Source organism: Chiloscyllium plagiosum, unplaced genomic scaffold (assembly GCF_037043375.1).
Source record: "Chiloscyllium plagiosum isolate Xiang-an unplaced genomic scaffold, Cpla_swu_hap1 HiC_scaffold_9, whole genome shotgun sequence".
In the NCBI taxonomy this organism is placed as follows: Eukaryota; Metazoa; Chordata; class Chondrichthyes; order Orectolobiformes; family Hemiscylliidae; genus Chiloscyllium; species Chiloscyllium plagiosum.
Genome location: NW_028270147.1, coordinates 70,773,526 through 70,796,338, shown reverse-complemented (window position 1 = coordinate 70,796,338; position 22,813 = coordinate 70,773,526). Strand labels below are relative to the sequence as shown.

Here is a 22,813-nt window from a genome sequence, read left to right as displayed (position 1 = left end):
TCCCATATTGATCATTGACAAAATGTTATGCTACATTGGGCATTAGGTTAAAAAAAACACTCACTGACGAGGTTCTAATTTGTTTGGTAGTAGGAATGAGGATTTTTGTAGTTGCAATTAGAATGACAGTCAATCAGACATTTGCTGATGTGAAATAGCAATACATTTAAGAACGTGATCTACTTGCAATGAACTGACACCAAAAGCACCAATGTGCCCTCAGAAGCTGTTGTTCGAACCCATTACATGTACTGTGAAGGGCTATTTGCAGCTAGCAAGATTATTGCATCTATTGAATAGCTGGGCTTTATGGTTCCAGCGGCAGAAATCTTGGAAGATCCCAATAGTGGTGAATAATTACACCACTGGTGAATGCATGGTAGCATGTGTGAGATAAGCCCATAGAGCTCAGAGAGAAAAATCCTCCATGAAAAGTAGGTTTGGCAAAATTCAGCCTAATGTGTAAAATGTAAAGAAGGACAGATGGAGACAGTGAACCTGAGTTCTGTTGGGGGTTTTGTCTTCAGCTGTAAATGGATCCAACCAGTTCAGAATCTTCTGTTCTTCTTTCAATATGCAAATATTTGTGGTTATTTTCTTTCCACCTGTAAAATCAAATATTCTCACCATTGAATGCCATTGAGTATCGTATTTGTCATAACGTATTTGCCCTCTCATTGCTTGTGATCACAATGTTTCGTATGAAAAGAGGTTTATCTTTTCTTGCCCTTGGAAAGCATATTCTAATAAAGTGATTCAGCAGCAAGCTTTCATGAGTATAAAGGACTTTGTTTATTCTCACTGCAAATTAAACACTATGTCACATACACTCAGTCTCACCCAAATATTCTCATACACAAAAGATTTTATATAAGTAATTTTTTTAGAGATTACAGTTATCTCGTCTCTAATTTACAATCTTTGGTTTCCCACATAACACATCTGTGGTACCTCGAATGGTTCTGATGCCTTGAAGTTGAAGTGAGGGCCTTTTAAAGTGAAGGGCTCACAGCGGTGTGTGAGATTTCTTGGAGTCAAATTTCTAAATGGTTGGTTCTCAGGTGAACTTTTAAACCTGGAACAGGCTAAGCACCTTTGACTGCTTATTATCTTGCAGCTGAGTGCTGAGTTCATTGACTTGCTTAACTGATTGCTGTGATGTCTTCATTAGAACTACTGCAAACATCTCCCAATTGACCCATTAAATACACTGGTTCGTCAATTGGACAACACGGGTGATTTATTGGAGGTGGTTAATAGGTTAAAAAAAAGCACTGTTGATTTGGTTATGATTTTAAAAAAGCATATAGTTGTGTGGCAGAGCACTTCTGAATACAAAAAGAAACTAAAGATTAATTGAATAGTTGTTTCCACATGGCTTTTCAAAGTTCAACATCTTCAATTGAATAAAATGCAGTATTTAGGTTGATTCCACATCATGTGTTATGGTTAAACACTTTTGAGGATTTGAGTCAAGTATTGACTTTATTTTAGATTAACCCATTCAAATCAGAGAATACACTTTTGATTGGTCTCAGGGAAAGGCATCTAATCACATCAGTCGGAAATGTTCTTTTATTCCCTCTTCAGACAAGGGAGTGACTTTAATCTACACAGGAAGACCATGATCTCGGGTAGCCATTTTCCAGCTTTTATATTCAATTTTTCAATACAAAATTAATTTGAAGTCAAATTAAAGATAAAGTAGGCATAGTCCTAACCAGATCATAGGGTTCCTTTATCATTAAAGAGAGGTGGCTGGTGGTGGTTTAACCAGAGGGTCACCACATCTCAAGCAAAGGGAGAGGTTGAGAAGGAGACTCCTTCGTGGTAATCTCAGCTGGCACAGAAATTAAACCCATGCTGTTGATGTTACTTTACATCACAGATCAGCCATCCAACCAACTGAGCTAACCTCATGAAGTCATTATGACATGATGGTAATGGATAAGGCAAGTTTTATTCATTATTCTCTTATTGTATTGTTATATTATTGTGTATACGTTACCCAGTCCAATCTTTTAATTTGCTTATCGAAGCTAAGCAGGTTAGTACATAACATTTGATTTCAACATTGCTGGGTTGAGAGGTTATAAATCAGAAGCTTCCTGGCTCTGATCATTATCCTATGAGCTTGGATGGAAAGTTGTTTGCATCAACAGGATTAGAGTTGACTCTGACACCTCTTGTGTTGGCACTGATAGTTTAAACCAATACAAAATTATAATGAGAGGGTAAGACACAGGGATATTCTTGAACTCATGGTATATTTCTCCAAACTGAGTCTTCAGAAGAGCATAAAAATAGGACAGCAGAAAATTGAAGGAGCAAAATGTACCTACAGGATTTTTAAATGTACATACAACAGCTGGAATTTGGGGTCTTTGGTCAGGACCACTAGATTGAGGTCAACTAAGGGTCACAGCTTGATGCAGTATGAGAATTGGCTAGAGGCTCGCTATCTTAAGGAGGCTGATGGGGTCTCAAGACTGGACAGCCAGTAGGAGGTATTCTACTTTAAAAAGAGATGAAGACTGCAGACTAGGTAAGAGTGAAAGCGTAACTATGGTACGATTGGAAAGGAGCCATAGCTGCAGCCAGGTTGGCTAGGAGGGTCTGAAGGTTTGCTTGGAATCCCAGCCTCTTGGTCTCTACATTACTTTTGCATTGGATTCTAAATATAATGTCACTATAGCAAACCCAAGCAGTATTATACCAAATGTAGTATTACTACTCTTGTCTTTCTTAATGGTCGGATAAAAGATTAGTGATCTCACTGTCATTTGTGCTTCTGCTTTAACAATATGTGTTTGTTACCACTTTTGCTGTGAAACATATTAACTATTAGATGAAGAGTTTTTTTTGTTTTGGAAAAAGTTGCATCAACTTTATCATTTAAATAACACATTAAAAATTTAATTTTCTGAAGAATGAATATCAAAGATTAGCTATTGACAATTTTATATTTAACTTAGAATAATCAAAGATAGAGCATAGGTTTGATACAGAAACACAGGCAATGGAATGTAGAGAGAAAAAAGATAAAGAGAATAGTGTAATGACTTCAACAGAGACATTAAGACACGGACAGAGACAGATTTACTGTTAAGATCAATCATGTGATTTAAAATATAAACTTAAAATGAAAACAAAATTGTTTCATTTCTCCAAGATAGCTGTTCAGTGTGAAGTATCTGCAGTACTATAAGCATACCCATTAATTTATGATGTAGTTAAGGACCAGTGAACTTTGTTTAATAATGATGAAATTTGAAATCCTAGTTACTTATTAAGAGTGTAAAGCCACAAGATTCTATGGATTCAATTGATTTTAATACATAAGAGTTAGCAAAGCTATCAATAGTATCTATCGTATTACATGCAGATTGAACATGAAGTAAACATTAGTTAATGCGCAAACTGTGATCAAATACACCACAAAATGTGCATTAAGTGGCTGACATAACCAAGATTGGCCCCCTTAATTTGTCAGCCACCTACTCAGATGTCAGCCATCACTCTGAGTCAAAACCTTCTTTCAAACTCTGTCTTTCTTTTTAAGGAATTTCAACTCCACTCTTTTTCTGATTTCTGGTCGATAGCAAATCTACTCCTCCCGATTCCATGGGTACCGTCCTCACCCAAAAGGCAAACTACTTCAGATCTTGTTCAAATCTTTTCCAAGGTTTAGCTTTCTTGGCCTTCTTTTCTAGCAGAGCTGACTTACCACTTAGACTACTCATCACTGCGTTGCTCATGCAAAACACAGACATAGTCCCAGCTCCTGGACCATGTTGCTGCCAATGTCTACATCTGGGCGTCCTAGAACTTTAACAATCAGCAACATCAAACAACTACTATCAACCTTCCTGAGCCCCAAATCCCATCTGTACAAACCAATAGTGCCTCTTCTCTGAGTCCTCACCATCAGCTGCACTGCTCATAGGATTAATTATAGCACTTCAGCTTCAACTTCCTACTCCAAGCAATTCATCTGAGGTAACATTTTGTGCTATACCCTGGTCCCATGGTTGCTATTTAATGCCACAGAACCATGTAGGCCCACTGCCCAATTCCTGAATCTGCTGAATACTAGCAAGGTCAGAGTGTGTCACCCTGCCACACTCTGACCTTGCACTGAATTTAGGATATAGGTTCTGTCACATTATTAAGATTCCCTTATTACTCCCCCTTTTATATATCATTAAACACACACACAAACACACCACCCATACCCAGGTGTCAAGGGTAGAGGGAAAAACTGGGAAAGCAGTTTAGTGGTCCCTGTTTCCCAATCTTCCTTCTCTGGATGCTTTCATTGGTTTGCAAGAGGCATAGGGTGACTGGTTCACACTTTTAAACTGTATCTGACTTATTAATTGAAAGTCACCACTTACAGCAAACTGCTGAAAGAAAAAAAAAATTGGTTTTCTTCAGGATTAAAATAGCTCTTTCTGCAAAGAATAGAGAAAGCTGCTCATCTGGTGGACATCAGATGGCTTCTCCCCATCTTTCTCACAACCCCAAGCTGTTCAGTTGCCTGAATTACATCATTGTTGCATGCAGAAGACCTTTTGTCATTGATAACTAGCTGCGAATCAACAGACCAATCAGCTACTTGCTGCCAGCTGAATATTCATTTATACACAACCCATTGGCTTCAGCTCATGTACAACCTGCACTTCAACCACTGCTTGAACAAGTAGCTGTGCAAACAGCACTTGCAATTAGTGTTATATTACTTGTTTTCGAAATTGCAACAGTCTTTGGTTTTTAAAACAGTTACCTTCCCATTTCAAATACAGAAAAATAAAGTGACATGATCCTTACACTTTCCCTCTTACCCAACTCCATCGATCAAGGGATGACCCAGCAGTCAATCCCACACACACATATTTGCAAACTGGCCTCCAAGGCTATGTGAATTAGTGATACATCCTGCTGATTTCCCACCCAGAATTAGGCCTGAGGTTACAATGACACAGATCTCTCCTTTTGCTGCAATGAGTAAACTTGGGTTGATGCACACCTTGTGCACCAAAACCTGAGGTAGAGTGAGTGTGAAGATGTAGTTTATTTGGTTAACAGTTATATTTTAATAGATAGATTGTAAATAGTTAAGAAATGTTCAATAGCTTGTGCTAGTATAGTTTCCGGTCATCATCTGTTAGAGACACCCAAATCTAGCTTTGATATTTATATTTCTGTATTTAAAAGATGACCTTGTAGAAGTCATTTTTGATGATAATTTACATGGTCAAACATCACATGACCAAATTTCCACGAATGCCTCTAAATAGAGTTGGTAACATTATTAGCTCGTATTTTGTTCATCTGGTAGCTGAGTTGGCTTGACAACTAGGCTACAATACAGAAAGACCCAACAGCAAATGTTCAATACCCACAAGCAGCTGAGATTACCAGAAAGACTTTCCTTCTCATCCTTTCCCCTTGCTTAAGGCAAGGTGACCCTCAGGTTAAACTGCCATTGGTCATCCCTCTCTAATGAGAGAGTAAGTCTGATAGCTTTGCCTTTGTATTTGTTATCAATATGCTGCCAGCCAAGTGATTGGAAAATAAAGTATCCAAAGGAACTTACAAATGCATTAGCAATTTCAATGGTTTACTTCTTGCTAATTTCGCACTATTTGACAATTGCCGACTCATGATGGGTAGTATTACTAAATGTTTTTTATATTTTTTAATTTATTCCCATTTGCTACTTGTTGTTTGATAAGTTCCTATATGTTCAATGTGTGATTAATTGCTACCTTATACACATAAAATACATGAGTCATTCAGGTGAAAATTAGGCAAACACTTTAAAAGTGGGACATTTTGAGTTGAGATTGTGGTATTTATTAATGTAAGATGTTTCCATATCAATTGTAAGTATTATTTTATTGTGTACACTGTTGTAACTTATACAATACATAGTTCACATTGCTATATCAACATTGTACATAAGACTATAATTGTTTCATTATGCATTGTGCAAATTTACACAGTCAGGATGGAAGGGCAGAAAATGCAGATTCTAAAAAATGTGCATGAAAGTACAGTGTGATAATAAAAAGAAATGTGTCTGATAATTCGGATAGATTTCCAAACATATTATTTCTCATTGCATTAACTTTCCTTTAGTTGTAATGTCCTTCACTGCATCTGATACTCTTGAAATGGCATAACATTTCTGCCCTGTCAGGTAAAAATGTGAGAATACTGGTATTTACACTGACTGGGGCCAAGTGATGTCAATAATAAGGGGTTGCTGACAGGAATGGCATGAAAGATTCCAGCTCAGTTTTAAACTTAAGTTCTTACATCCTGATGGTGCAAGTTGTTTGACAGAGTCTTTTAATGGCTATTTAAAATTTTAGTTGAAGAAACCTAGAAAGATAAGGCTTTTGAATTTTGTTTTAAAGTAAAGCTTATAAGGTCCTAAGAAAGAATTAATTAAGTTGTAAACAGTATGGCGAGTATTGATTTCGGCACAATTAGATTCAGCTAAAAGAAAAAATGGCATATTTGGGGCTTAAAATGATCAGAACAAACATTCAGCGGTAATGTCTGTAATGCCTCCAATAAATCAGACTGTGACAAGAAACACTGTGACAGATTAAAAGGCAGGTCTGAGAGAGACATTGGAAACAAGACAAACCTTCTCTCACAAGCCAGAGAGGACTGGAGAGATTTTAATCGCATCACAGTCTGGATGGAAGCAGGACTCAAACCTTTCATAGATTTCAACCTTTTTTTGCACCTTAACTTTTACTACGTGGAAAAGAATTGTTTACAAAATAAATTAAATCTTAGAGCTGCTTTAGGAATAAGAAATTTATATTTGCAGTTATGCAGATCTTTCACCATCTCACTCCTCATAAAACAGCTAATTAAGTAGTTCAAAGTCTAATCAAAGGTCAGCCAATTTGCGCCCCACAAGGTCCTACAAACAGCAATACATTAATGACCAGGTAATGTCCATTTTTATGCCAGTTAAGGGCTTTTGACCAGGAGACTGGGGACAACCTACCTGCTCTCCATCACCAGTTTCCTCATTTCCCCTTCCCCCACCTCACCCCAGCTCCAACCTTCCAGCTTAGCACCGTCCCCACGACCTGTCCTATCTACCTAACTTCCTTTCCACCCATCCACTCCACCCTCCTCTCTGACATATCACCTTCATCCCACCCCCATTCACCCATTGTACTCTTTGCTACCTCCCCCCACCCTCCTCTCTGACCTATCACCTCCATCCCCACCCCCCACTCACCTATCCTGTAGAAGATAGATGGGGCCTCAATTTAATGTCTTACCTGAAAGTGGCTCATTTTACCCTGCACCACCAGTGGATTTGAGGAGCAGTGCTCATAAAATCCAGCCTGCAGCCTTTCCACCACCTATCCCTGACCTGTCTAAAGTTGGACAGGTGATGGTGAAGATATTAGGTGGCCTGCCTGCCCTTGAACCTATTAAGTGACTAGCGTTAGGGCTTCTTCACGTCTCCACTGCAATTTTACCTGCTGCAAGTGGAGGGCCATGCCCAACAGTAGCCTAGAAAGCTTTAGCTGCATGGACTGGTGTCAGAGAAGAAAGGGACCTCCTTTGTCAGTCAACTGTGCCTCTTGAAGTCACCTTTCCTCCCCTACATCAGGATTGCACTCCTTTCTTTTACCTCCCCCGCAGCCTCTCAAAGCCATATCCAAATTCCTCAATCCCTTTTTAAAGTGACCTGTCTACTTAAGCAAAGCTTCCCCATGCTCCCTACCTCTCCCAGTTGCCTTGCTACCAGGCCTGAGAATCTCCTTTAGGAATTGTCTGTAGTCCTAGCAGTGGCCACAGCTCCCATCTGATGCTGGTATAGAGAAGGAAATTGGCCAAGCAGTTGTCTGTGGTCGGACCTCCTATCCACTGAGGGAGAAGTCCTGCCTCCAGCCTACTAATAACCAAAAATGACAGCAGGGCAGCCATTCTTCCAATGGGCAGCTAGCCCCCAACTCACCACTTTAGCATGTGGGGGGAAAGGGGTTACATGAGGCAGGGTGTATGATACTCTGTAAACTTCAGCCCAGTATATATGACAGTGTAACACTCTATTCATACTGCACTAGAGGGTCAGCCTAGATAGTATGTTCAAGTCCCTGAAGTGAAATTTGAACCAATCTAATGTTAAAGTAATGTAAGAAACCTTTCTAATTTTAGGAAGTGCTAAAATGAGCACATGGCCGTCACTGAATAATGCAACACTTGGGCACATTGGGATATTTTAGCTACTTCAATCCAAATATGTCACTAGGTTATTAGGCATCTTTACTCACTCTGTACTTGTTCTTTTTCACATTTTAAAAAAAGGTAGTAACATATTATTACCTTTAATGGAAAATTGAGTTAAATAGAATACAAAAACTTACTTACTGCTTTGGTGCTCAAGAATTTGAGCAATTGCTTAATTTAGGGAAAATTAATGAGTAACTTACTGTTCTTAAAAAGTTTTAAAAGTCTTTCTAAAACTCTGTTTCAGTGTATATGTTTGTGTATCTAAATCTTGCAGTATGGCCTCTTCAAGAGAATTCATTAACCCTCAGATCAGCTTTGTCTTAATGTTCAGTGTTGTAGAAGCACTAAGGTTTCTGAGGCCTATTTCTTTTTAATTGTAACATAAAAAATGCCATTATCTCATAACTGTATGACTTGAATATCAGGATTAGCTTCTGTACTGAAATATCCCCTCATTATCATTGCTTTTTTCTACGTAATATAGAATTTAGACTTTTAAATGTCTTAGTTCTACCATATAGTTTCCCCATTTAATTTCAGCCTTTTTAAACACCATTTTTAAAAAAAATGATGCCTCATCTGAAAACAGCTTTTGAAAACCCTTTTCTCAATCAATGTGATAAAAATATTTATAGCTTGGTGGTTAGAGTAACAGGCTAAATTGCTTATAAGATTTTCTGACCACTCTGGACAGTGGATCTGTTGATGGTTGAGAGACTATATGCGAGCATGTTAAAATTACATCTTTTTGACTGTTCCCAGAGGATTAAACACTTAATGTCATTTAAAGCATTAGAGTTGATCAGATTAGCAATGGAAAGAGTAGAAATAACATCATAAGAAATACAGTCATTAATTACACTTACGACAAAACACTGGCTGATATTCTAACATCATGCAATATATGATACAGTAAAACTTATACCGCCCTCTTGCACCATCATTGAGCAAGAGAGAGTACAAATCATGGACAGATATTCAAATGTGTGCGCAAATCACTAATTGGCAGCCTCAGATTGCCAGCAAAAAACTTAATAATAAAATGTTAGATATTAAATATTGCTACCAATAGCAGCTGAAGTTTTATTTTTCTCTTTAGTAAGTAAAATTTAATAAGCAACATGTGAAGCTCTGGTGTAGGAACAACTGTCTGTTGATCTCACTAGCAAACATTTTGCTTCTGAAAAGATAGTGCCATCTGGAGTATGATGCAAGATATTGCCGAAAAGCTGTGGCTAAGTTAAGATCAATGGAGTAACAGTAAGCAGCTATCGGAATCATGAAACGTTGAGAGTGCAAGAGAACTGGGTTAGAATAAGTAGAGGTGTAGTCAGTAGCACAAATGGAATAAGTTACTGAATGTTACATGAGAAGCTACATTAACTATACTTAACATGGCATCAATACAGGATGTTAGCTAGAAGGGTGTCAGCAGCTCCAAACGGCTTAATATCAATGGAAATGTAATCATAATCATAATTTGAAAAGAATACCTGAGACAGCAATTGTGAAGGGTCTCAAATAATTCTGAGTGCTACTTGAAGTGAATTATTGTACTGACTTCAGTAGTGTGGACCTTGATCATTATTAGTTATATTACAATCGCTACCACTGGATTGTTCAGCAATGAGTTAACATGGATATTGTCTGGTTCACTTCAAACCGAAAAGTTACTCGGGTTTTATGCAATCCAATGTACACACTGGTATAATTAGAGTTACTGAATAATAATCAGAAGTAGGAATCATGGTTGACTTTTCCTGGTAAGCTCAGTGAGGCTATCACCTGACCAGACAAAGGAATACAAACAAAAAGGTTCAACCTATCTACTAACTGCCTGGATAGTAGCAATGTTTTCAGCCATGGAGTATTTAATTTCCAAAAGTAGTTGGATAATGGAGTTCCCTGTTGAACATTACCATTAAGTCATGGAATATCTTTTTGAATTAAAATGAAAGGAAAAGAAGTGCTGATAAGATTACTTTCTCATATACTTATTTTCACAGTGATTCCTTATTCCCTCATTGAGGTCACTGAAAATATGGCTCCAAAGGTTTTTTTTAACTCATGTCTCCCTTATGATCATGTATTGATTACTGTTATTTCATTAGGAAGCTCAAGTGTTTTATAAAAGCAATTCTGATGAAAGATCATCAAACTGAAATCGTAACTGTTTCTCTCTATATAGATGCTACCTGACTTGCTGACAATTTCTACGACTCTATTTTTATTTCAGCATTCAGTCATCTGTGGATTTTTTTTATGAACACTTCTTTTTCAAATAGAATTAACAACTAATTGAACAGATCATTCTAATTTACATACACAAATAGACATTGAATATGACGGAGAATAAAAGAACCTCTTTAATTAATGGCCAAAAGACAAGCATTTCGAGGACATTTTATTAACAATAATTAAACAAAAAGGAAAAGAGACAATTTGCCTTTTAAATGTGAGCAGGTTATCAGACTTTTTTTGAACATATCTGCATTGGATCCTCCTTCAGGAGAAAGCAAAACTTAATTCAAATGGAATTTTTCTAAACTGGAATAAAACCGGTCTTTAAATTTATGTTTTCAAAAGGGACTCCACGGAAAATGGTAGCAGCTGTTTAGTTATTCTTACTTGAGTACGAGAACAATGTTCCTGTGTTTTCTTTGCAAATTGTCTTAAAGTTTCTCTTGCAATAAAGCTGTGTGGGCCAGATTTACTGCTCAGCTCAGGGACTACATGTGAATCTGGGGGTAAGTAATTTTTCAGTAAAATATGCTTTTCAGACAGACCTGTGTGTTGTGCATTTTTTTTCTCCAAGAGGCCAACAGCTGGACGTTCAGAGACTGAGTTAATGTTATTTGTAATTGTTGCCTCAGTGCAGTAATCTCTATGACCAGAACACAGTTCCTTTGAGGATAGCTTTCCGTTTGATAACATTTTCCGCATAGGATCCAACTGTTCAGGTAAGTTGCTATGGTTGTGCGTACTGTTTGAATAGAATGAGTTGTTGACTGCTGTAGGCTTTTGCCCCCATGCTGAAGTATAGCCTGATGCTTGTTCAGAAGTGCAGCCTGCCATGTTTGCTGAATGGGAACCCCTGCTTTGTTCAATGTTTCCTTGGTAACACTGAGTTCCAAAGTCCCAGACGGCAGGGTTTGTGTGCACAAGAGGAATGTAAAAGTTCAGTAAGTCCCCGGATGTTGAAGGGTTAAGTTGTGATGGGTCAAAAAACTGGTTGTAGCTGAACCTAAGTAAGTTGTACTCTGGGATAGTTTCCACACAGGGTCTCATGAATGCTTGAACTGCAGTAATTTCTTGTAACTCTCTCTCTCTGTACTCTCTCTCAAGCATCACACTTTCCAGCTCCTTGTCTGCAAATGCTCTCCTTTTCCTCATTCTGTCACTTAGTGGTGGTAGAACAAAACGGTTTGGACAAGAGAAACTGTCATCCTGTGAAGGCCGATAACCTGAAGAAAAAATGCAACTGTATGTACGATGTGGAAATAATATCCAGTATCAACATTGACATTGCCCTTATATACAGTACAATATCCAGTGATAAGATACAAACTATAGCCATAAAATAATTGAAACATTATCCAACAGAAATGACATTAAAAGTTACCTTCCAAAGTAATGAGAAAAGAAATTCCTCCTCTTCTCAGTCATGAATTGGTGCCCCTTTATTCAGAGACTATGCCCTCTGTTCCTACTCTCTCCCATGATAGGAAACATTCTCTCAGCATTTACTCTTCCAGCTCCTTAAGAATCCTATATGTTTCAATGTGATCACCACTTATTCTTCAAACCTGCAGTGAAGAGTCTCAATCTGTTTAGCCTTTGCCCATAAGACAATCCTTCTGTACATGGGATCATCCGAGTGAACCTTCCTTGAACTGCTTCTAGTGAATTAATGTTTTTATTTAAATAAGGGGACTAAAACTGCTCATAGTACTTCAGATGTGGTCTCACTCACACCTTGTACAGTTGCAGTAAAATGTCCCTACTCTTATTCTCCAAGTCCTTTGAATTGAGGGTCAACATTCCATTAAATCCTGATTACCTGCTGTACCTGTGTGCTAGCTTTGTGTTTTAGGTACAAGTACACCTAAGTCCCTTTGTGCTGCAGCTTCCTACAGATTTTCTCCATTTAACTAATATTGTTCTTTTGTTCTCCCTTCCAAAATTAACAATTTTGGATTTTCCCACAGTATATTCCATTTTTCAACCTTATTCCATTTGCTTAACCTATTAATATCTCAACTGTTTGTATCCCACTTCAACCTGTCTTTCCAACCATATTTGATTGTCAATGCTACATAAACATCTTTGCTTCTTTCTAACCTTCAAATAAATACAACCTAACCTGAGAATTTGTTTTCAGTAATTTCAGATTTTGTATGACTTCAATTTTATTATTATCAAAATCTTGTTTTTAAATTTGATACTTTGGTATTATGTTTAATTATGTTTGTCCTTGTGAATATTTGAAAGGATGTAACTATTAAGAATATTTACTAATATGTCCTCTTTGTGCAAAGAGAATATAAATTAATTCAGCTATATTTTAGTTGTTTGTGCAACCTGAAGAGATTTCATTTTGGTTAAAAATCTTTGAAGGGTAATCTATAACTTATATTAAAAAAAAGGATGAAACAAAAATGAATATATTATTTGAGCTTGGACAGAGCAGTTCTCTATCTTTGCAGGTTGAGCAATTATCAATGAATATAGATTTGCTACTGTGAGTATCTGAGATCAAAGAGAGTGAGTTCTGATGTGGTTATTCTGCAGCGAGCAACCTAATACAAGCAGTTGCAGAATTAGTTCCAGGCAGTCAGCTACTCTGGATGTAAACTGGAGTCGTTCTATTGAGGTGACAGCCTTGCGCATCAGATCACAAAATATTCCTCATGCTTGTTAAAATGTAATTATTTTTAGGAATGAGGGTGGGCATTTTCATACTCTATGGGATTGTATTATAGACCTGCCAATAGTCAGAGGGAAATTGAGAAACAAACTTGTAAGGAGATCTCAGCTACCTGTAAGAATAATATGGTGGTTATGGTAGGGGATTTTAACTTTCCAAACATCAACTGGGACTGCCATAGTGTTAAAGGTTTAGATGGAAAGGAATTTCTTAAGTGTGTACAAGACAATTTTCTGATTCAGTATGTGGATGTACCTACTAGAGAATGTGCAAAACTTGACCTACTCTTGGGAAATAAGGCAGGGCAGGTGACTGAGGTGTCAGTGAGGGAGCACTTTGGGGCCAGCGACTATAATTCTACTCGTTTTAAAATAGTGATGGAAAAGGATAGACCAGATCTAAAAGTTAAAGTTCTAAATTGGAGAAAGGCCAATTTTGACGGTATTCGGCAAGAACTTTCAAAAGCTGATTGGAGGCAGATGTTCGCAGGTAAAGGGACGGCTAGAAAATGGGAAGCCTTCAGAAATGAGATAACAAGAATCCAGAGAAAGTATATTCCTGTCAGGGTGAAAGGGAAGGCTGGTAGGGATAGGGAATGCTGGATGACTAAAGAAATTGAGAGTTTGATTAAGAAAAAGAAGGAAGCATATGTAAGGTATAGACAGTAAATCCTTAGAATATAAATAAAGTAAATACTTAAGAGGGAAATCAGGAGGGCAAAGCGGGGACGTGAGATAGCTTTGGCAAATAGAATTAAGGAGAATCCAAAGGGTTTTTACAAATATATTAAGGACAAAAGGGTAACTCGGGAGAGAATAGGGCCCCTCAACGATCAGCAAGGCGGCCTTTGTGTGGAGCCACAGAAAATGGGGGAGATACTAAATGAATATTTTGCATCAGTATTTACTGTGGAAAAGGATATGTAAGATATAGACTGTAGGGAAATAGATGGTGACATCTTGCAAAATGTCCAGATTACAGAGGAGGAAGTGCTGGATGTCTTGAAATGGTTAAAGGTGGATAAATCCCCAGGACCTGATCAGGTGTACCCAAGAAATTTGTGGGAAGCTGGGGAAGTGATTGCTGGGCCTCTTGCTGAGATATTTGTATCATCGATAGTCACAGGTGAGGTGCCATAAGACTGGAGGTTGGCAAATGTGGTGCCACTGTTTAAGAAGGGTGGTAAGGACAAGCCAGGGAACTATAGATCAGTGAGCCTGACCTCAGTGGTGGGCAAGTTGTTGGGGGCAATCCTGAGGGACAGGATGTACATGTATTTGGAAAGACAAGGACTGATTTGGGATAATCAACATGGCTTTGTGCATGGGAAATCATGTCTCACAAACTTGATTGAGCTTTTTGAAGAAGTAACAAAGAAGATTGATGAGGGCAGAGCAGTAGATGTGATCTATATGGACTTCAGTAAGGCGTTCGACAAAGTTCCCCATGGGAGACTGCTAAGCAAGGTTAGATCTCATGGAATACAGGGAGAACTAGCCACTTGGATACAGAACTGGCTCAAAGGTAGCAGACAGAGGGTGGTGGTGGAGGGTTGTTTATCAAACGGGAGGCCTGTGATCAGTGGAGTGCCACAAGGATCGGTGCTGGGCCCTCTACCTTTTGTCATTTACATAAATGATTTGGATGCGAGCATAAGGGGTACAGTTAGTAAGTTTGCAGATGACACCAAAATTGGAGGTGTAGTGGACAGCGAAGAGGGTTACCTCAGATTACAACAGGATCTTGACCAGATGGGCCAATGGGCTGAGAAGTGGCAGATGGAGTTTAATTCAGATAAATGCGAGGTGCTGCATTTTGGGAAGGCAAATCTTAGCAGGACTTATACACTTAATGGTAAGGACCTACGGAGTGTTGCTGAACAAAGAGACCTTGGAGTGCAGGTTCATAGCTCCTTGAAAGTGGAGTCGCAGATAGATAGGATAGTGAAGAAGGCATTTGGTATGCTTAACTTTATTGGTCAGAGTATTGAGTACAGGAGTTGGGAGGTCATGTTGTGGCTGTACAGGACATTGGTTAGGCCACTGTTGGAATATTGTGCGCAATTCTGGTCTCCTCCCTATCGGAAAGATGTTGTGAAACTTGAAAGGGTTCAGAAAAGATTTACAAGGATGTTGCCAGGGTTGGAGGATCTGAGCTACAGGGAGAGGCTGAACAGGCTGGGGCTGTTTTCCCTGGAGTGTCGGAGGCTGAGGGGTGACCTTATAGAGGTTTTCAAAATTATGAGGGGCATGGATAGGATAAATAGGCAAAGTCTTTTCCCTGAGGTTGGGGAGTCCAGAACTAGAGGGCATAGGTTTAGTGTGAGAGGGGAAAGATATAAAAGAGACCTAAGGGGCAACTTTTTCACGCAGAGGGTGGTACATGTATGGAATGAGCTGCCAAAGGATGTGGTGGAGGCTGGTACAATTGCAACATTTAAGAGGCATTTGGATGGGTATATGAATAGGAAGGGTTTGGAGGGATATGGGCCGGGTGCTGGCAGGTGGGACTAGATTGGGTTGGGATATCTGGTCGGCATGGACGGGTTGGACTGAAGGGTCTGTTTCCATGCTGTACATCTCTATGACTCTATATTTAATTTAAATCAAAGTAAGTTTGCAATGTTGTTAAATGTCTAGTAAATACCCAACAGCACTTTAACCCACGTTTGGCATTAGAATTCGGTTAGATTCTATTTGGTGTCAACCCCAAATAGCACAACAACACCTTCATCAAGAGTTGACACACTATTTCTAATCAGAAATATGTTCAGGGCCGTGTCTATAGCTGTTGAGAATTTTGAGACTGCAACACTTTGATTCTAATGTTGAAGCATTAAAGCACTCTTAGATCACAGTGTTGTAAAATGAATCCCATAATGTTGGATGTATAAGCTGACGTTCAATTATGGACAGCCCTGATTAAGTAAAGCATACATGTTCACAGCCACTTGCAAATCTCTCAAGCTTGGCAACGTGGGAGATATTGCAAGGTGCAGCTTGACTCAGGTCTGCTGGTTGCATATCGCCCTCTATAGAAACCTATCTGAAACTGTTACCTTCAGCACAATTGGACCTAAACTGCAGGAAACAGTGTGCATCTTTTCATGTTGTAAAACACAGAACAAAAGTTCTGGCTATTAAAACACATTTCAACATACACAAATTGAGGCACATAAATATATGCTATCACTTTAAAATTTAAGTGCTGTTATACTGTTCTTTTGATTCAGGAACCACATATCAGTGAGTTTCTGCGTTGCATTTCTCTGCCGTAGCTGTGTAGAAGATTTGTACGTGGCAGTAAAACTAAGAATACCAGCTGACCTACAAGATTATTCAACAGCATCTCTTTCTGTTTGGATTAAAGACCAAATCCTCGGAGATAAAATCAAGCAAGCAGAATAAAACTCAGAGCCACCCCTACCCCCACCCACCCTCACACACAAGTACCCTCACTCATCGCTAACACACACACAGCTAAGTTTTTCAGAAAGGCTTGCACAGAAACAGACTTAATTGAGATTAATGCCTTTAAGAAACGAAGTGTCACAGATCCGGCCTCTTAAAAAAAATGTCATGGTGTGACACACCAGAAAAGCTGGAAAGAAAAACACATTGTTAAAGAAAAATTGAAAAAGCACTGAAAGCCTTGTCAAGTTAACAACTGACAGAAGTGAAAACGTTTCTGCACAATAAAGCTGCAGAAAATGAAGATTTTGAAGGTTAGTGGTGTGAGCAATAACGTAATTTTCTAAAAACGGAAAGAACTGCGAATGCTGTAAATCAGAAACAAAATCAGGAGCTGCTGACAAAGCTCAACAGGTCAGGCAGCGTCTGTGCAGAGAAATCAAAAAGTTAGCATTTCAGATCTGGTGACCCACCTCAATGTTCCACGACAGAAAATTACATTATATAAATGCTTTATATCAGAGAGAGACAGACAGACACAGACACACAGAGAGAGACACACAGAGAGAAGAGAGACACAAAGAGCGCAATATGGCATAAAGTAATCAATTCAGAGTTGATTTTGTATTTAGCCAATATATCTGTGTGATGCTGCAGAATAAGCTCTGCAAGTCAATATCACAGATTCACCCCACTTACCAACAAGCCTGAATAGAGAGAACTATAACAAAGAGAGAACGAAATGGGGAGGAGGGAGAAACAGGTCAATTCTGTCTTAATGTATTTGTAAATTCTGATTATTATATTGCAAATCTATGATGTAACTACTACTTTACATAATTGTTATTTAATTTGAAGTTTCTAAAGCTATGATCCGGACCAGCCTTATCTTTCTGCATTTAATTTAAACTCGTATTGAATAAACAGTATGCAGTCTAAACTGAAAGGCAGAAAGTCAAAAGTCAATATATCCTTGCTATTGAAGGAAGATTTTACCTTAAGTCAGTACTTTTGTTGTTGAGCCCATCAATGAAGGATCAAGTCAAGTAGAAAGTAAGAGACTAACATTGCAAACTGAATGAAGGAGAAGGCTTGAAAGACTGTTACATATAAATACAAAAATGTAGCTACCTGATGAAGGGGAAGAGACTGAGTTAAAAGTACCGAAGTCCTATTAATTATAGTGATTGCCAGTTGGATCATTAACCTCTTGAGTCTATATGATTAATAATTTTACCTTCCAAAATGCTTTTTGCCAGGAGGCTAGGCATCCGAGGGTAACGCTGGTAAGATGTCCTGCGGACCGAGGCTGTTGGTTCTTTGCAGCTCACACCTTTCTTTACCTTTTGAGACCAGAAATTTAAGTTAATTTCTCCTTTCTAAAACAGGTTAGAGCTATACCAAACACCACCATCAGAAAACCAGCACCCGAAGTGTAATCACACTCTTATTAGCTGCTCTATAGCAAAAGCCTTACATTGTGAAACAATGGACCAGCTTCCTACCAGTTATCTATAACTATCTACTTATTGACAATTCGTCTCTTGAATCGTTCCCTATTTGCTGAAATGGCTTTAAGTTGCTCTCGGTACAGAGGCTTGTTTAAAGGTTTGTTTACCAAACCAATATATACACATTAGAAACTGTCTGCACTTGAGATCGAAGTCAGATTGGATTTAAGGAATCGTTTAATTTCTTATTACTTTCTGCAACTACATATAACTGGTTATATAATTCGATTGATCTCTGATTGGAGTGAGGTAATGGTGCCAGATTTAGAAAAAAAGTCACGAAAGTACAAATCATTAAGTATCTGACTTCATTTTACTCCAGGAAGTAGTTAGTATTAATTATATATAAGTTTATACAATTCTATTGTTTGGATTAGGAAACAAATAATTGTCAGACCTACATGTGCCACGTATGCAATAGCGTGAATAAAACATGCAGGTGTAATGTTGAACATGTTTATTCTACAGAATTGCTTTCCTGGTTTCTAATATTTCTTACTTCTACAGAACTAGCTTCCAACCAAGTTTGTGTAACAACCTAAGTTTATAGTCTTTTTGTTTTACTAAAATACACAGAACGCTTCCCGTGATTATAGTCAAAACTGACTTTGATCCCACAATCTGTCCCGCCTTCATTAAACTCATCCCACAGTTGCTAACATCACTTGCAAATTAAAAGCGACGAACACAATGCCAAATTCTCAACTTGCTGACACAGTTGATGTTACAGTGTGTCTTGACGCATGCTACCTGACGGATACATTAAAGTTGGAGTATTTCAAAATACGATTTCTAAATATTTAATTGATCATTGGCCAGAAAGTTCAACACCAGTCTGACGGTTACACATTGTTTCAACCCTAAATTAGAAAGGTTTCGTTTTTGTGAAGTCGTGCACTCTGGAGTCTTTATTTTGAGAGCTGGTCTCACCTCTGTGGCTTGCAGCCTCCTCAGAGCTACCTGGGCTGCCATCACCCTCTGCCTCTCCACCACCAGGAGACAGTTGGTGCACTGACAGTCTCTCCAGCGGCAGAACCTCTTGTGTCCTTTCAGGCAGGAGACGACGCCGTGGTTCCTGCAGCGAGCGCACTTGGGGCTCCTGGCCAGCCTGCGGTGCTCGGGGGCCGGCTTCTTCGCCACCCCCTCCTCCTCCTCCTCCTCCCCTTCCCCATCCTCCTGGACGCAGCGCAGACCGTCACCTTGGGAAAAGATCTCCAAACTTTCCATATCAATGCTGTCCTCGTTCGCCCGGTCGGGTCTTTGGGACGGTGATCCCGCCTCCTGGCGCTGCACAGACATCTGGAAATCTGCAGAGTTATGGCACTGCAGTGTTCTCTGGCTTCGGATGGGTCACTGGGTGTTGCCTGAATCTAGTTCAGAGCTCGCTGGGACGCTTTCCTTTTATTCCTGGGATATAGTGAGCCACCCCCCACCCCCACCCCCCTGCCCCCCTGCCCCCCACACGCAGACTCTTCTATCTGGACTAATCTCTCGCGTCTATCGCTGCATTTAACCAAACTGTCTTGCATTTGCCACCCAGAGTAACTCAACCACTCGCGACGTCACTGAGAGACTCGCCATAAGCAGAAATAACCCTTCGGGTGCTGAAATGCATTTTGTTCAGCAAACTTGTCCGATTATTTCCTGAAGCCCAAATTGCTGGGGGGGGGGCTTATGTCCAAACCAAGCTCTTGCAATCACCTCGAGGTAAATCCATTCAGCTCCACGTCTGCTTCGGTTCTTACAAAGAAAGTGAATCAAGTTCCGAAAAAATGGACCGATATTGGCGGACTAAAATGCCAAAGCATTGCTCTCGTACTTTCTGGACTAAAGTTACGCAGCGTATGTTGCGTGTCTTTACAGTGTTTAATCACCATGTGCATTCCTGTGTGTGGCTAGAATATGGTGAGGAGCACAGCCAACCCCTCGCTGCTGTGGGAGCGCATGGACTCCAGGCACCTTACCCCGCACCTTCTGAAATGGTAAATCTCGAGATAAACGTAACCATTTTTAATGGAGAGAGATGCCGGTGGGTCATTTTTGGCAATTTCTCCTTCCAAGTAAAGTTTCAACTTTTTCCTCTCTCTCAGTAACATACCATACAGATGTGTCACCCTCGTGATGTGTCACTTCTGTCTTAACCTTATAAACTCTGACTGAACTGAATCTGCCGGTTTGGTAGTCTGGAGGCTGCTTTCCAGTTATGATAGCGTGATAGCGTGAATCCCTTTTATGCAAACTGTTATTGCTTGGAGACATCATAACTGAAAACACTTGTGTTAGAGTGAGGCTGTTCTCCTGAGTGAAATCTGATCCTGAACTGAAATTCAAATGAAAACGGGTGGCTCCTGGTCTCTTTTTCTGTTCAACTTTGTAAACAGTTCATCACTTTACACACAGGTATCATGGTAAATATGTAGCGAAAGTGACTTGCCGTCTTGGAAATGATGACTTTGGTTCACTTCTCTAAATTACTTTCTGACCTTTTTTTTTTAAATTACTGCTTTCATTGTAACTGAAACCAAGTGCTTATTTTATATCTACTTTAAGATCCAAATTCCCACAGAATAATTTATTATTCACCCTGACCACATCTCCCTAAAAAGACTAAAGTGAAATGGCATCAAAAAGAGGCATTTTCATTCGATCAAAATTATTTTTTATCTCAATTTCTATTTAATATTGACATTTATAATTATTACTGAAAATGTGTTGCTGGAAAAGCGCAGCAACACATTTTCAGCTCTGATCTCCAGCATCTGCAGTCCTCACTTTCTCCTCGAAGATTTATAATTATTAGGTAATTATTAACCTAAAATTGCCAGTTTGGCTGAAATGAAATGAGAAGAAAATAGCATGTGAGTCCTAGTGCTGTAATGATTGGAAAGGTCCCTGGTCCAATGCATTTCTGTGTTTTGCTGAAGGAATATGTGTATGTTTAATTAAGTGTTGTAACTCAGCAGTCATAAGCTGAATTGTCTCAGTAACTCTGGAAGGTTCGATTCTTGTTTAAAAGCAGACTATGTTCTCACACAATATGTCAAGGACAACCTCTAATACCAATCTGGGGTCAGTATTCCAGTCACAAATGTTCTCAGTCAGAGGGTATGTGTGCCTGCAGACTGCACAGTCGGTCACAGTCAGTCCTGTGGCTCCATAGCATTCATTCTGTGGGGTTAGAACTAACACATTCGAGGAGCTTTACAAGTGGCATCAGTTGGGGTCCGGGCACTTGTCATCCAAAGCTGTCTGTCCAGTAAGATCAATCAAAGAGGATGGGCCATGGTCAAACCTTTGAGTCCATTCACAGAAACGAAGGAGAAAGAGGGCAATAATGGTGGCCACTAACACAGGAGGAAGTCTTGTCAAGCTATTGTTAGGGAGTGGGGTATGAAGGCTGGCGGAAGCAGGGATGACAGTTATGAAGGGGACAATGGTATCTGCAAGAGGGGATACAGTGATGCATAGATGGGAAATGGGTCATGTGGGTGGGGGAAGGGGAAGTTCATCCATGGTCAGGAGCATCTTGGCTTCAAACGATGAACAGCGAATGATCAATCTCAGGTGGAGAGGTGGGGGAAAGCTGGATGGGAAGGTGCAGCCTCATATTAACAGGTTAGGTGGGGAGTTAGGGAGCTGTAAAGCCTATGGGGCTTTAGTAAGGCCACCCAGGAAATGGATTTCGATGTTAAGCTAGCCAACTGTACTCTGAGTCAAGCTTTCTCTTATAGTCTTTTCCCATACAGTCTGTCTGTGTGATGAAACTCTGAAGTTAAACATCACACAACATCAGGTTAAAGCCCTGATTTGGAGATGCTGGTGTTGGACTGGGGTATGCAAAGTTAAAAATCACACAACACCAGGTTATAGTCCAACAGGTTTAATTGGAAGCACACTAGCTTTCGGAGTGTCGCTCCTTCATCAAGTGGTTGTGGAGAACACAATTGTAAGGCACAGAATTTATAGCAAAAGTTTACAGTGTGATGTAACTGAAATTATACGTTGAAAAATACCTTGATTGTTTTTTAAGTCTTTCATCTGTTCGAATACCATAATAGTTTCACTTCTTTCATGTGTAAATCACAAAACTTTTTTTAAAAAGTTGCATTCTCAGGTTAACTGTAACAATTGGTGTTAGGTGGACAATATGTTAAAGGTGTTAGCCCCCTGTGTTCTCTGTCTATGCCATGATGTTTAGATTGATTCTAATCTAAAAAGTGAGATAACAGAGTTTTACATGAATTCATGCAGTTTTTGAGCAAAGTACAATGTAACTCTGCAAGTACAAATTCACCCCATAAACGTATATATATGTGTGTGCATGTGGGTCTTTGTGTGTTTATGTGTGTGTCTGGGTTGGGGGGTTCTGAGTGTGAGAGAGAGTGTATATGTGTGTGTATGAGAGTGTAGAGTATCTTAAGTCTCTGAGGGGGTGCATGTGTGAGTGTGGCTGTGGCTGTGTGTGTGTGTCTGGGGTGGGGGATTGTGAGTGTCTGTGAAAGAGAGTTTATATGTGTGTGCGTGAGTGTAGAATGGTCTAAGTCTCTGAGAGGATGCATGTGTGAGTGTGGGAGTGTGCACGTGCGTAAGGGTGTGTGTGAGTCTCTGTGTGCATGTATGTGTATATGTGTGTCCACGTGTATGTGTGTGTGTAGGAGTGCCTGTGTGTGTGTATAGTACAATGGTGG

At 39.4% G+C, this 22,813-nt stretch overlaps 1 protein-coding gene across 1 annotated transcript; it reads right to left on the bottom strand.

Annotated features, from left to right (window-relative positions):
- Positions 1-7,311: 7,311 nt before the first annotated feature.
- Positions 7,312-19,424, bottom strand: LOC122554495 (uncharacterized). The gene is made up of 3 exons (XM_043699618.2): positions 19,056-19,424; positions 17,852-17,957; positions 7,312-11,741 (listed from the first exon to the last, which is right to left on the bottom strand). Exons 1-3 carry the CDS (start codon positions 19,422-19,424, stop codon positions 10,849-10,851), a joined length of 1,368 nt encoding a protein of 455 aa, XP_043555553.1. The 3' UTR covers positions 7,312-10,848.
- Between the last annotated feature and the right edge of the window lie 3,389 nt (positions 19,425-22,813).

Excerpts from the sequence above, each read along its gene's own strand:
- LOC122554495 (XM_043699618.2), bottom strand. The coding sequence starts at position 19,424 with ATGTCTGTGCAGCGCCAGGAGGCGGGATCACCGTCCCAAAGACCCGAC. Across the intron at positions 17,958-19,055 it reads GGAGGCTGCAAGCCACAGAG|GTAAAGAAAGGTGTGAGCTG; the intron begins GTGAGACCAGCT and ends TGGTCTCAAAAG. Across the intron at positions 11,742-17,851 it reads GGCAAAAAGCATTTTGGAAG|GTTATCGGCCTTCACAGGAT; the intron begins GTAAAATTATTA and ends TTTTTTCTTCAG.